General features: G+C 32.8%; 2 protein-coding genes across 4 annotated transcripts; one reads left to right on the top strand and one right to left on the bottom strand.

The window, feature by feature from the left end:
- Positions 1-141: 141 nt before the first annotated feature.
- On the top strand, positions 142-5,145 carry LOC146531125 (uncharacterized). 2 transcript variants are annotated; one of them, XM_085199093.1, is made up of 4 exons: positions 142-355; positions 3,597-3,755; positions 4,409-4,538; positions 4,779-5,145. In XM_085199093.1, exons 1-4 carry the CDS (start codon positions 233-235, stop codon positions 5,018-5,020), a joined length of 654 nt encoding a protein of 217 aa, XP_085055219.1. In that variant the 5' UTR covers positions 142-232; the 3' UTR covers positions 5,021-5,145. The 2 variants fall into 2 exon arrangements, with proteins under 2 accessions (XP_085055219.1, XP_085055220.1); XM_085199094.1 differs by lacking the exon at positions 142-355 and adding an exon at positions 3,286-3,411.
- Positions 5,146-5,249: 104 nt separating this feature from the next.
- mael (germ-plasm component protein maelstrom) lies at positions 5,250-11,699 on the bottom strand. 2 transcript variants are annotated; one of them, XM_085199091.1, is made up of 11 exons: positions 11,447-11,699; positions 11,053-11,254; positions 10,525-10,668; positions 10,120-10,347; positions 9,595-9,758; positions 8,804-8,947; positions 7,929-7,991; positions 7,728-7,809; positions 6,938-6,988; positions 6,442-6,501; positions 5,250-6,305 (listed from the first exon to the last, which is right to left on the bottom strand). In XM_085199091.1, the coding sequence occupies exons 1-11, from the start codon at positions 11,573-11,575 to the stop codon at positions 6,265-6,267; spliced, it is 1,308 nt and encodes a 435-aa protein (XP_085055217.1). In that variant the 5' UTR covers positions 11,576-11,699; the 3' UTR covers positions 5,250-6,264. The 2 variants fall into 2 exon arrangements, with proteins under 2 accessions (XP_085055217.1, XP_085055218.1); XM_085199092.1 differs by having other exon boundaries at positions 11,356-11,644.
- Between the last annotated feature and the right edge of the window lie 3,765 nt (positions 11,700-15,464).

The following is a 15,464-nucleotide window of genomic DNA, read 5'->3' as shown; positions in this document are numbered from 1 at the left end:
AACTTGTGTTCGTCACTTAAATATGGAGCTTTATTATAAGTATTGATACTCTCAGAGCTCATAACGTAAACATGGTTACGGGGACACGCGCTATATCTAATTATAATTGTAACGGGCGTCCATTAAATGTGGAATTGACCTTTTTAATGAACGTTTCCTAATTATGTACCTAGAATAGTTTTTACGTTTTGGGACATTTCACACAAACAACAGGCGGAGGAGAGTCGCGGCGATGGACCAGGCATACGAGTGCGCCAAGTCGGCGCTGCTGCGCTTCAAGCTGGAGAGGTGCTGCTGCCTCGCGCCCATTCGCGTGGGGGTGCTTATTATAGGATATTTCAATTTATTTATATCGGTGAGTGTTTCGTTTCACTTGCAACGTCACGGTCTAGTTACTAAGCTAGCCAGTCTCCAGATGGATCGTGGGTGCGAGTCCCAATCCAGGCGTATTGCTGTTAGGAAAGTATTCGTTTGTCACACAGTTTGGACTCGTACCTGGTCTCTTCACTTGCTCTAAATCCATGTCAAGGCCATATCCTACTTATTTCATAAAATGTTACATTTATGAGTTTTATAAATAGTAGATTATAATAATGGAAGTACATATAACTTCAAATTCAAAATATTCTTTACTCAAATAGGCAAGTATTACAAGCACTTTTGAATCGTCGAATGAACATATGAACAAAAAGCTATCACCGCACAGTGGGACGGAATGACGCGATTCGTGTCAAAAATCCGTAACTCATTCAGTTTTCATCGCAAAGTGTTGAAATTTTGTATATACTTGAATATATTTGCTATCAATGATATAAAATAGATATTAATAAAAGTCGTGAGTTATTTAATAAAAAAAATTCAAAGTTAGTAATTGTCATAAATAAGAGCTTATTAAGATGTTTAAATATTATTATTATTTTTAAATCATTAAAAGTAACTTAAGTAGGGGAATTGTGCTCAAGATGGCATACTATGATAAGATGACACATTACCAATATTGATGAAACTATTAGCGCTAAGTGCGATCTTGTGACGTTTTAGAGAGTGTCTGTAGATGCAGCTAGTGCTTAAATTCAATATGGGTGCAAATGAATGCAGATGGGCAAGTAATTCATGTTTTCGTTATTTTCAATTGCAACAAATTTTTCTTTTGCTTTTGCTTGATGGTGAAAAGACATGTAAGATAAAGATTTTCTATTTGAACTAATTATAAATGTAAAATAGGATTATTATATGACAAAACTAACGCTAAAAGCGCATCCTAACCTATAATCTTTTGTCACAATGGTTAAAATTAAATTCATATATCTATTGGGTAAGATGACATACAAAACGTGAGTATAAGATGGCATACTATCTTGCCCTTATAAATAGCATCGATGTATTTTTTTTGCTTTACCGACAAAATGCCTGGCAATTACAAACGAATATATATTGGTCACAAGAAGACATGGATAAGGCTGCTAGAGCAAGGGCATTCAATAGCCGCAGGTGACGAAGTTTATTTCCCTTTTGGAAAAGGAAGTGACTGATAACGGAATCCAACCTCATAAAATTTGCAACATATATGAATCTGGTCTTAATACTGTTTAAAAGCCCCCCAGCTAAGAAGAAACTAATTATTTGTGAACTATGTTCGACAAATAATGATGGCATTTTTATGCCACATACTAAGTATGTCATTTTACCCTGTAGATATTTCGTCTTACATTGGTCGACCTAAGTGCGATTTTTGTTAATTTTTAAGATGTTTGAAAGATAATTGTTCTGAAACTAAAATAATTTCGTTGATTATGAAATATATAATAGTATACGCAATATGCTGTTCTCAGATCACTTCATTTATTTGAAATATTTGTCTTCAAACAAAAAGTATGTCATCTTAAGCACAATTCCCCTATACTAAATTTAGGCTGTTAAACAAAAAAGTGATGTCTCATATGTAATATAAAAATTACTTTAATAAAAAGTGTCGTAAACAAGGAATTTATTCTGTGACTTGCAGAAGTTCTTTAGCTTCGTCAAACAGTTCGTTAGATACTTTTGTAATCCTTATTTCTTGCTCAGAAAGTCTTCAGAAAGTTGCCCAATAGGAAGAATTGCATAGTACTGTATAATTTGAGCTCCATGTATAAGAATTTTATGCACCGAAGAAGGCATGTAATACTTGTTACATTTGTTAACATATAATTGCGCTGTATTAAGTATATATTAATCGAACTTTTCCACATTTACGGCAAGTCCTGATGACATAATTTTTTTAATGTTGTTCATTATAGTTTGTAGGTCTGATGACGATAAATTGAAGTTCTCCTTTTAAAAGTTTTCTATTTCAGAAGTATTTCTCCCTTCAATTATAAAAGTGCATAAGTTACGTCTACTGCAAAGGAATTCACTCATGTTGCACAAAGTATATGTATATTTTTTAATAAGGTAACAGTATTAGAAACAATGCGGAAAAGTCTGGTTACTCTAATGAAAGCAACTAGCTATAATTGGTCTTTTTATACTTGTCCAGAAAAGTGTTTTGTGCAAAACCACATCAAATTAATTAAATATTTTATTTTGTATTCACATAATATTGTTTATTCACATAAAAAAATGATAATTTTATCATGATCATGGTTGGAATGACCACAAAAAATGTCAATTTCAAAACAAATATGCTCTTTCAAAAATAGACATATTATTATTTTTCATGTTAAACTAAACATTCTGATACTTTTTTTCTACTTATAGAACAAAAAAACTAAATAAGACGCCAAATATTTATAATAAAAGCAGTATTCATGAAATATCAAAAATTGACATTTTACTACAGTTTGATTTTTTTGCTCTAAATCAAAATGGCGCAAATATGCGCAAAATTTTATTCTTTCCTATAATTGCTGAATAGTTGTAGTATACATAAATATAGTTTTCTCGGCAGCGGCAACAGTGAAAACTCCAATTGAAAATATAAAAATGTTAAAATATAACACTTCTAAAAATTTTAAGATATCTTTTTAAATATACTTTTTTATTATACACTAATTACATTTTCTTAAAGAAGAGACAATAAGCTTTATATAAATGTATAATATAAATATAGTTACTATAGAAATTTATTAAGAAACTAACGTTTAAATAGCGCTATATGCAGTATGGAAAATAGGGAAATATGGAAGTGTATTGTTTGAAGGTCATTTTGGATACTTTAAACTGCTATCAAAAATAAAAATCTTGTTGTATTGATAAGATAGTCTATTCTAGTATATAGAACAATCAACAGAACTTTGAAATTACGACTTTTGTTTCGACCATTTTTGGCACGCTTTTATAGGAAGCGTCCCATAGTGCACCGGTTCGGACGGCAGTTCTGCTGAGAAGAGCCGGCAAGAAACTCAACAGTTGCTCTTTTCAAAATCAATGGTACAATCTATTACATTAGTTGGCAGCTATCCTGCATTACATTCAATAGACATTAATTCCATACATGTTTGTCCTCTAAGTATTCTTGAACAGTGTAATAAGCTTTGTCAGATTTTTTTTTACTGATATTTTAAATGTTGTAAGTGGCAAATCTAGAGTACACTGCGGATGTTTATTTGCCAAAGGTGCTGTCCCTGGTGGGCACCGCGGACGGCGGCATCACGGCCCCACTGATGGAGGTCCAGGAGGCCTTCCTCGAGGACAACGCGTCGAAGCCTGTCGGAATCCTTGCGTACTCGTCAGAGCTTGCATTTAGTATTGTGTTACTGTGCGCCATGTATCGTGTAAGTTCTCTGTTTGCGTTGACGGTGTTCGTACGTTTGACTCCCTACGAGTACCTATACTAACAAACAACGTCGAGCTTTGTAATAGGTTGTTTACTTGTTTTATCAGTCTAAGGTTGGTATATGTATACTGCTGTTGTTTTTTTTCATGTAATTTAAAATTAAGTCAATTAAGTAATTCATTACATTTTTTACAAATTTAGCTATAGAGTAATTTTCTTTTATTTCAAAACTTTTCGCTCATTTATTGACATTAAATGTGAATTGGTGGAATGTGCATGTTATTTTACCTAAGTACTTGCTTAAAAGGAGATCTCTGTAACAATTGTTTCTGTGTAAAATCTGTTTACCAAATAAAGTAGGTATATTTATTTATTTATCTGTCTATACCGACAAAACGAAAATAATTAATAAATATATTTTTTGAGGCCGCCGTGACTGTAAATGCGACGGTTGCTCGTTTCACACTCGAGGATATAAATTATTAATATTTTAATTTTGTTTGCTCTGGTAAAAAAGCAAAGCGCGGCGTTGAGTTCCGCCACTCAACACGCAAAGCCTCAAAGATTTAGCGGAAAGGAGGGAATACAGCGTAAAGCTGAAATATCTGAAAAAATATATATCCATAACATTAATTAGCATAACATTTGTAGAAGGACACTGTCCTCCTGCGCGTGTACGTGTGGTGGGTGGCGGCGGAGGCGACGGCGGCGGTGCTGGTGTACTCCATGGTGATCATCGCCATGTCGCTGCTCACCAAGATGGTCATCATTGGGAACATTGGTACTCTATTCACTACTATTCTCTTTTTTATTTATTTTTTTAAGTTCGCTTAAAAACTTTTTTCTAATGGAAAAGAAAAAAATTGTTCGTAATTACATTGAGCCAGCCCTCGTGCCCCCATAAGCCAGCCTGCCACGAGGGCACACGAGGATGACGGTACTGAGTTCCGCCATATAACACTCAATATCTCTAGTAATACAGTGTATGAGGAAATGTAATTTATTATTAATATGATTCCAGTATTTAACATCTACGTGATACTACTAGTTAGAAGTGCCATAGTCGAAATTAAGGAGAACTCTACCAATGAGCAGAATGGTCACGTGACTCTATATTCTCTCTCGAATTGCCCTGAAGAGAACAGAGTTCCAGACATAGAGGCCGAACCCGCTACCTTCGTCGAAGAGACCATAACCGACAAAAAAACAGAAGAAACACAAGTGAAACTAGAAACAGTGTCTGAGAATTCTAAAGAGGATTAAATTAATGTTTTGTACATTTTTATAGTAATAAACTATTTTTTTGTGTTGTAAGTGTGGCGACTGGCGATCAGTCAATATGTTTATGTTTATTTGTTTTAAATTTAAATATAAAGCACTAAAAGAAGGCTTAATTTTTATTTCACATTACTTCTAAAAATATTTAAATTATAAGTAAAAATATATTTATTTCAAAAATATATACATTAGAAGTGTAAATAAAAAAAAACAATTAGAAAAGAATAATCATTTATTCGGATAAACTTAAAATGAATGAAATTACATTTACTACCATAACACCCTATGGCTCAGTCTGGCTCTGGGCTCACGCAGCCGAGACGAAAACAACAAAATAAAGTAACCAAAATAACAATTTATAATATAAATACTAATTAAACGTAGATAGCGTCATAGTCATACATTCATTAGACACTATTGGTAAAGAACTATCTCTTTGTATTTTTCCATAAGTTTATAATACATAGCAAGTAGCACCAACAATATTAATGGAAATTGAATGGAAACTTTAAATAACGTCGCTTCGAGTTATCTCGTACTTTGGTTGATTAAGTAGTGCGGTCGCGGTTTGTCGAACTCGTTATGACAATTTGTACTGTATTCGTATTAATATGTTTATGCGAGATACAATATGTTTTCTTTAAGTAAACTCTTATTTTTTTTATATTCAAGATCCAGATTTAAATTCAATTTAAGATTCTAAATTTTATCATTTTCTTATAATGATCGTAAAATCATAATATTATAAAGTTATATTTTTTTAGATAGGTATATGAAGCAAAAACTAAACGAATCTGACTACTGGCACAATCATAGAATTAATTCTGAGACGACACATTTGATCACCGCTCTAAACATCACATATCGGTATAATCGGTAAATATAACCGTGATAACATCGTATACAGTGTAGTAAACAATATGTTATAAACAACATTGAATATGAAACTTACTGCAATCATCTCAATAAACATTTATACGTAAATAAGCAACGGGACCCCCGCTTTGTGCACTATGCACTTTGAAGTACCCCAGAAAATATTTACAAAGTGAAGACTCAAGTGAAAACGTGCTACGACGTCAAATTATTTATTAATGTAAACTTATGAATAATAATTTGAGTTCTAAGTTGGATAGGTTAATACTTATATATGTATATATTTGGAGAATGTAGATCTATGTATATACAATATATACATGTATTAACAGCCCTTACAATCTGCGATAGTTTTACTTTCTGCCTCTTCCTCTAGAAGAATGGCCGCCACGTCCTGGAATTACATTTAAATAATATTTCTCATTAACAATGATCATAAAGTGAATCAATTGCGCAGTACATTGTACACGCGATGGTTGGAGGCCAACGCTTGAGCGAACATAGGGCAGGGTAATATAGTGTAAAGTTACCGCCAAGTCGAGGGAATTCCTCCTCAGTGAGCTCCGGAGCCACGCGGATACGCTGCGAATCTGAAATATACAATTATATTATAGTACCGACCCAAGCGCGACTTCGCCCGCTTAAATTTACATTATATTTGTTAAGTCTATGTGTTATTCTGATGTATAAGTTGGATTACCGTAAAGTTTTATCTAAATTCATTCAGTAGTTTTTGCGTGAAAACGTCCATACTTTTGCAAAGCTTGTGAAAGCTTTTACATTTAAAGTATTAATAGGATACTAAAACTTTCAAAAATATTTAGCTAGCTGCTTAGAAGAATAAGCAGAAGAAATCTGGTGTTAAGAAACTCTAGTCCTAATAAGGCACTTCCGTTCCCCAATTTCCGCCGAATTCCGCATGAGCGACGGAAATAAACTCCGCCTTAAAAATTACAACTTTTGAAATAATATAATTATATAAACAATTGATTATTACATGAAATAACAACAATGTGAATAACTTACAATCAGTGACGGGCATGCGCTGCGGCGTGTACGTGCGCTCGCGGCGAGACACTGCAAGAACAGAAAACAAATATTATATAGACATTTCATTCATGAAAAAATTATAGAATTGTTTTGTATGTCCGTACATGTGCTCGCACGCACGCTCACAAGCTCGAACTTACAGCATTCCACTAGAGACGGCACACGACACGCTTGTTTTTACCGGTAATAGCATGCCATTCTGTTAGCACATACTTACTCAATCACTCAATCGGGTTAGTCAACAACCGACAGTCTCTTGGAAGGGCGCTTTTATCAACCCGATCTCGAAGAAAGGCGATAGTTTTGTTTCATCTAACTACAGGCCTATTACTTTCATAGGAGAGCATCATAATAGCCGGCTGTTGGTTATGTGGAGGATCACCGAATGATCAATGACAGTTAACATGGCTTCCGCCATGATCGCTAAATTGGTCATCTTCTGGTTTACCTAACCCACCGCTGGGCTGCGACTAAGGGCGGCTACGACGGTCTGGCAGTTAGTTTAAACATGGTGACGGCCTTTGATCGAGTGTGGCAGTGTGCTGGCATGGGGCGTTCCTTGCAAAATTTTCATCACGACATTGGAAAAAACCCTCAGTTTGCGACTACAGCCAGTTGAGATAAATAAATACACCAAAATCTTAAATATTATGAAATGAGGGACTTGTATTGTCTGGAATTAAACAAATACGCAATCTGATGAGCGTAGGTGATAGTAGTAACTGTGAGGGCGATAGTTGTGCTCGTCCTGTTGTACGGTACTCACATTCCATAGCATTGAGACTGCTTGTGGTGGAGTCCAGAGTGGAGTCGTGGACGATGGACGAGTTGCAGGACGACGACGCCGCCTGGAACCGGTGACAGTATATTCAAGTATATTTAACCTAAGTTTAATTTAAAATTGATATATATATAATAAGATTTAATTTTATCCTCTTAGATTTAATTAATTTTAAATGTATATTACCATAAATCCAGCAACAGAGGGCCCCATTCTATCTTTTTTTTGTTCTTGATAAATTTCTATGCCCTGAAATATAAAATATAAAAATAATACTGGCTTCAACTCCATAGAAAAATAAAGAGCCACACTAAAACAAGCTAAATAGTTTAGATTATTTGTTCAAATATACTTTTGTTGAAGGAACATATCGCAACCATCGGCTGAGAAGAGCAGGCAAGAAACAGTTGCTCTTTATAGTAGAAGAATTCATTAATTGCAGTCAGGATTAACTGCAGTCATTGTAGTTTTGGCGAATTTTAATTAAGGTAAAAATAACAATTGGAATATCGTTTCTGTTTCTTTTACGGTTTACTTGATTGGTGGTAATATTTAGAATTAGTTCATCTAAGGGGGCATTAATAACTGCTTGATAATTAAATATTCATGTACAATTAATATCATTTATTCTAAAAAGTCCACTGGTGCTGGTGGCACTCGGTATTTAAATGGGAACCCACATAGATGAACATCTATAAAAACAAAAATATTACATCGCTAGTTTAAATTGTTTAACATTGTATCGCTAGTAGAAAAACCAAACAGATTGGATCTTTAAATGCTAGTCATTATTTTGAAACAGTGATTATAATGTACAGTGCGGTTGGGGCGTCGTGGTAGCCCTGTATGAACTATAGCGCTTTGCTCACATGCACTTGGGAAGAAAATAATCTAAAGCTAACTGCTGGATTACCATTTGTCGACTGTGCACACTGATTATCTGTCATATGACTTGATAAGTACAAATAGTTTAGGGGTCAGAGAGCTTTGACAGTTTCCAAAAGGCAAAGGTTTGTTTGTTTAGTTTTTAATAACAATGTTAGCGAGTAGTGTGTCGGTACCTGCACGTCGTAGTCGTGGGGCAGGTGCCGGGCCGGCACGGGCGTGGTGCCGGCCGCCGCGCAGCACGAGTCTAGCAGCGTGTAGGCGGCGCGCTTGACGCGCGCGAGGGTGCACTCCGTCGAGAGATCCGCTTGCACGTGGTGCTGGGATATGCATTGTTACATTTATAATCTTTACCTGATTTCTTGATACGTATTACAAAACGATATTATATAGAAAAAATATTAATACCTTAAAAAAGCTGCTACAATTATTATTAAAGTTCAAAATTTCACATAGGTTTATATTAAAAACCCAAAAAAACTTGTAATTAAGTTAAATTAAGATAAATATTACAGACGCGCGCAAGGATATGCAAATATAATAAAATCCTATACATTCCAATTAAAAACAAAATTAATAAAACAATCTCTATCAGAGAACAATTCTCGTTCTCTAGTATGGCTTACTATTAATACATAAGTATTAAATTAGAATTATAGAGACCTTTTAAAAACATCAAGTTTTGGGAAACGTCAAATAAAGATGTGTACAATTATGTTTTTGTACAAAAATTAGGCTTACAAAATCAGTTTAGATGATACACTAGTAAATGCTTCTTAAATTAATTGTTCATTTATTAATCTATATATCTTTTTTCTTTCTTAAAATCAAGGTTCTTTTTGTATAAGGTCACTATAAATTAAACATGCAAATTACGTAGAAAATAAACTACTAAGCCATCCATGGATTAATCATATAGATGTGGGTGCCCCCTGTACAACTCACCGGCTGTACTGTACATACATACCTCACAAGCAATGCCAGGGCTGTATTTAAAAGGATCTTTCTTCAACAATATGCCAGCGAGGCTCTCCTTGGGCAAGCCCTCGTCGGCTCTCGTCTTCAGAGCATTCATCAGAGTAAAGAATAGCAAATCCAGTTTGTATATGCGGAATAGTGTCTCATCTTCACCTACATTATTTATTATAGGACTATAAAATGTTAATAGAAACTATGTGTTCATGTGTCTTAGTAACAGGGTCTCATTTTACTTTTTGGCAATTTATATACAAGTATTTAACTTTATTAATCTTATTTTAATATTTTAATTTTATATATTTTAACAACTATTGTTAGTACTTTTTCTACCTAGAACATGCAAAATAATTTAAAAGAAAAACAAAAAATATAGTTAAAAATTTAAAGGTAAGAAGAAATTGAATCCACAACCTTTGTGTCAACATCTAAAGTCTTCTTTATTGCACCCTTAAAATATTTAAAAATGTTAATCAAAACTACATAATATGCAAAAAAAAATATAAGAGCTATCTACCAGCTCTCAAACACATTCGTTGTATAAAATTCTGTACTTGCTGTACTTTTTCTGGCAAAGCGAATATGGGGGGTAGCACTTTTGCTTTTTGGTTGGTTTTCAAATAATCTATAATATTGGCCAGTATCTGCATGTAGTTGCTGCAGGGTTGGCTTTCATCTGGCAAGTCAAGACCAAACTCCTTTGCACCAAGTTTAATGTCATATGAATACCCTATTGGAGGTTGACCTGTAATTTCAATATTAAAAATAAAAATTGATATCTGACTGTGACCTCAGAAAAGGAAATATGATCAGGCAAATGAAATTAATATATTCACTGGTGTGGGGCATGAGCCCACAATTCCAATGAAACACTGTTACACAATGGTTATAAATTTAATTTTCTTAAATAAATAAGACTTACCAGGATTAATCAATTCATGATATGTATCCTTTATACCATCTTTAATATTAAATCTCAATACTGTGCTCTCTCCTATTATGTAATTTTGATCTACTTTACAGTAGCTGTTGACATCCATTATGTAGACATCCATCGTTAAAAGACCTTTAAAATAAAGTTAAAAACATTTCTAATTTTTTAACCAACTTTAATAAAGGAGATAATCAGATAGGGAAATATTTAATTGTGATGATCTATTTAGGCTTTATAAAGTGTTTGAATATTTGTCAACAAATATATCATAAACACAAAGTTATATTGATACTATGTTTTATATTTAAGGATCAAGACAATGGAAAAAAATCATTTCTTTGAGTGAGAATGAGACCCACAAACAAAGTGTTTACAGTCAAAGACTGTGCTAAAATATCCCAAATGTTTCATTTCTTTGTCAATACTATTTTATATTGTGAAAAAGAAACTACACAATAATACTTCAAAAGTTCATTATAACTAAGAAATAATGGTTATAACTATAACAAAACTCACTGTTAGTAACCACTCTAGAATTCACCATGTTCTTAATATCTGCTCTTTCAAGTTCTTTGTATTCTTGAAGTTCCTTCTCAGCATTTTCTATGACACTAATAGGTATGCCATTTGACGTAAACTTTTTCTCATTATTTCTAAGTTTTTGTTTATGTTTGAGGGCCATGTTATCATATTTTGCCTTTTCTATGCCAGACATAGTCTAATTGACAAAAATGTGATAATTTTACTTTCAGTGTCTACTTATTATTAATTGTTATAATATACGAGGTGTATATTATGATCATTTTAAAATTAACAAACCTCACACAATATGTAATCATTCAAGTAATTAAGAGGAAACTTATACCAATAGTTGGTTTTAAAATAAATATTTGACCAGAAACAAAATTACCCGCCACACTGGATCTGCTGCGTTAATAGCTTTATTAATATGATCGTATATTATGCCTTTTTTTTTTTGATCTTCTCTGAAATCGACCACAAATAGCATGAAGGCATTTTTGAGTCCTTTTTTAGACATCTTTTTATATATATATTAAGTTAATTTCTGCAAAGTGCAAGTACTTATGCAAGTAGACAAAACAAAAAATATAAATTATAAACGACTCATCTCAAGGAACATCTCATCTGTCAATCTGTCTCATATTATGGCAAGACCGAAATAGTTGTTAGTTGTTATTATATTAAATTAAATAGAGTATTTTTTTTATTCTAAGCCTTTGTATATCGTAAAAAAATAGATATGAGTATTAAAAGAATTTTAATTTCAATACTAATAACTTAATATAACACTATAATTTACATTACATAAGGGTCATAAACAAATCGCGACCTAAATGTGTACGAAAAAAAAAAGTGAAATATTTGTTCAAAATCACTCTCATTTAATTCTTATAGATTAACCTAATACAGGAAAAATATGAGACCAGATCATTATTGGTTTTCGAGAAAGATATTCGATGCATAATTTTTTTAATGACCACAGAACGGACACAGTTCTACAGAAAAGTATAAAGTATTAGTGCTACATGTATTTGATTGGTTTCCTACTTCTAATAATAATCGTATTGGTTAATAACGACCTTGATTACGATATGACATCAATATTGTCACGAAAAAATTTAAAAAATCTAGTAAATATTCATACAGCAGATTCCTTCAGTCTTAAAAATGTTAGGTAATAAATAGAAAAAATATATAATTTCTTACAATTACTGAGTATCAAGTATATTAATCCATGTTTTCTTATCTTATCTGTTTAAACAATTAATAAATTTATAAATAATGTTAACGTAACGATAATGATACTGTAACAAATACTAGCCTCTTAAAACAATAAGAAAGAGTCCTAATCAAACTAAACAATATCTACTCAATAATGAATAGCCAACAATTAAATCGAAAAAAAAGTATAAAATTAAGTTTTCTTTGTCATTTTCAAAAAATTCTCTTTTTCTTAATGTGATCTTTAAGTAAGGGATCATGTCTCAAATTTGTAGAAATAGAACAGATAGATGTTGTTTTAAGTTGTAGCGACTGATAATTAAGTAGTAAAGAAAGACCCAAGTGTGTAAATTGTAAAAAAGTTGTATTTTTAATCTACCAAAATGGATTGGTTGAACTTTTGATCCATATTTACAACAGTAATTTTCAGAGAATAATAATAATAAACCCGCTCACCCGCTAACCCAGAAGCTCTGGCGAGCTGTTGGGGAGTGGTCACCCCACGGACCTGAGTCCTCCGGAGGGGAGTTGTAATCTATCCCCAGCCTCTGGCTTGGCCGGCAGAGTGGAGCGCAAGAGCTATATTCTCGAAAGGGTAGAAGTGCTCAATCTGCGTAATAACGGGGAAACCCGAACGAGCTCCTCGTGATAGTGAGCTCTCTTGCTGCTCCTCTCTACACCCTTAGCCGACCACCCCGATGTTGCACCCGACGCACTACGCGGTTTTGGGGGGACCCATCTAGTAGGAGGCGAGTCATCGTCCACCAATCATTTAATTTGAGACTATTGTAAAGGTAGCCAGTCCATCCCAATTCCATTCCATAGTCCTAATTTAGATTACCATATTTTCCATAGTTTCTACGCATTAATCGGCGACCATCTCTGGGCAATTACCTGTGGTTGCCCAGCGATGGATCCCGGCTGATTCGTCACAGTAAAACATTTGTATATTCTCTTAAGGACCTCTACGTCAACACGTCGGTCCAACGACCTGTCTCCCCACGCAAGCCTTCCAAAGGACCGGCTTCTTTTGAACCTGTGAATCTTAAAAGGAGGAACATAATAATAATAATAATATTTTATACAAAATTATAAAATATTTGTAAAATTATTTTTCACTTTTTAGTTCGTTGTTAGAAGTCGGTTTTTCTTTTTCTTAAAAATTAATTTATTTTATGATTTTCAGTGATGGGTAGATCTTAAAATGATGCTTCTTAAACGAGTGGTGATGGTGGTGGTAGTGGTTGTGAACGTGTGGTTGTGGTTGTCCTATGTAAAACTTTATTTAATTAGGTATTATTTTTGTGCAAAGTTACATTTTGGTATATAGACAAGAACATACATAAAAAGTATTCGGGCGAATTGAGAATCTTCCTTTTTTGAAGTTGGTTGAAAACGAGAACATCCTCTTTTTTGAGGTTGGTTGAAAAGAAATGCAACGATCAGGAATCTCACCTTTGACATCAACTTAAAAAGTTTTTGCTTGTAACTATTACAGTATAATCAATTTTTTACCAAAAATAAAAACAAACTTTCTAAATTTTCACCGGATCCCATAATCGGAACCTGACCAAACTTTCACCAAATTATCCTTGAAGTGTAGGATACACTTCAAATAAAAAAAAATCATCAAAATCGGTTGGCGCGACATTGAGTTATTCGGCTATTAGTCGCGCACATGCCTAATGCAAATTTAAGACTTATGTGATTTTCTCATAGATACCATTGTCAGATATGGACCAAAAAAAAATGGAACCATTTGGGAAGCTATACGTTTCAAATGAAAAAAAAATATCAAAATCGGTTCACCCAGTTAAAAGTTATGAGGTAACAAACGTAAAAAAAATAAAATAAAATAAAAAAAAAAAACAGTCGAATTGATAACCTCCTTTTCTTACAGAAGTCGGTTAAAAGTAGCAAAGAAGCTGTTAGTTTAGTTTTATAAGCGCAAGCATAAACAAATAAACAAAAAAATGATTTTGACATTATAACATATATTTTTATTATTAATAGTACTTTATGTGGACATACATATTTCCTGTGCACACCTAGAGTAACAGAAAATATGTCAACAGAAAAGATTTTCCAATCGAAAATCAGCAGTGGTCTTTAGTTTTCAAGGATAGAGAAATGGCAAGTGAGATTTCAACAATACTCCTTTAAATCCATTGCACCTATATAATTACAAATATAAGTAGCACATACCAAAATACACTAAAAATAGGAAAGATGTATTCATCCTTTACAAAATGAATAAAATACACGATTCTTTTTATTGGAATATAAAAATACACATCCGTCTTGCGTAATGGGTGTAAGCAAATTATAGCTGTCTAATATTACCAAATTAAAATTTACATTTAAGGTAAATTTTGTAGAATTTTTTTAAATGCAGATTTTTTGGATCACAGAAAAGAGTCAGATACGTATAACAGCTAGTTTATTAGAAATTATAGTAAAAAGGCTGATGCACATTTTGGAAATTATCATTAAAAAATCAACTCAAGTATATTCTACGCTGAAAATATGTGTGATTTCGATGACACGGGCGTAATAACTTAAATTACAAATTTTTGAAACTGTGAACTACGAATCTGAATAGCCCACAGAAGGGGACAAATGATTCAATTTGAATTTTTTTCTTTTCTTTAAAAAAAAATGTTTTAAATTTTGATGTGTAGATTATCCACTTATCATAAGTATTAAATTTAGAATAAAAAATCGTTCTATTTTCTTTTATTTGTTATAGCTATTGTAATATAACACTCATATGAGTATGACCTATAAGGAATGAAATGTGTAAATTGTTGTCTTTTTTTATTTAATTTCCCGACAAAAAATTTAATTAAAATATATTAAAAATTACAAATTTGACATTGAATGATAAATTAAATAATTTGATAATATTAATGTTTTCTTGTTATATTAAATTTATAAACTACTTAGTGTTGCTATAATTTAATAGGCACCACGCACCACTTATTTAGTTGGTAATGGCAACATTTATATTAGTATAGTTGACGTGACGGAGAAGAGATGTCGAATATCGTGAATAAATTGACAGATCTCGATTCATGGTGGTGACGGTCGTGCTTATACAGTATACTATACACTACAGTTGACTCTTCAAATCGATGTATGTTGACTTAACGCAGTGATATATTACTATTAATTTGTGAACTTAT

The sequence above is a fragment of the Heliconius melpomene genome, chromosome 16 (genome assembly GCF_056956725.1).
Source record: "Heliconius melpomene rosina isolate 202511_hmr_F chromosome 16, ASM5695672v1, whole genome shotgun sequence".
In the NCBI taxonomy this organism is placed as follows: domain Eukaryota; kingdom Metazoa; phylum Arthropoda; class Insecta; order Lepidoptera; family Nymphalidae; genus Heliconius; species Heliconius melpomene.
This window is presented reverse-complemented; position numbering and strand designations above follow the sequence as displayed.

Excerpts from the sequence above, each read along its gene's own strand:
- LOC146531125 (XM_085199093.1), top strand. The coding sequence starts at position 233 with ATGGACCAGGCATACGAGTGCGCCAAGTCGGCGCTGCTGCGCTTCAAG. Across the intron at positions 3,756-4,408 it reads TACTGTGCGCCATGTATCGT|AAGGACACTGTCCTCCTGCG; the intron begins GTAAGTTCTCTG and ends TAACATTTGTAG. Across the intron at positions 4,539-4,778 it reads GGTCATCATTGGGAACATTG|TATTTAACATCTACGTGATA; the intron begins GTACTCTATTCA and ends ATATGATTCCAG.
- mael (XM_085199091.1), bottom strand. The coding sequence starts at position 11,575 with ATGTCTAAAAAAGGACTCAAAAATGCCTTCATGCTATTTGTGGTCGAT. Across the intron at positions 11,255-11,446 it reads CAGCAGATCCAGTGTGGCGG|ACTATGTCTGGCATAGAAAA; the intron begins GTAATTTTGTTT and ends TTTGTCAATTAG. Across the intron at positions 9,759-10,119 it reads ACGAATGTGTTTGAGAGCTG|GTGAAGATGAGACACTATTC; the intron begins GTAGATAGCTCT and ends TAAATAATGTAG.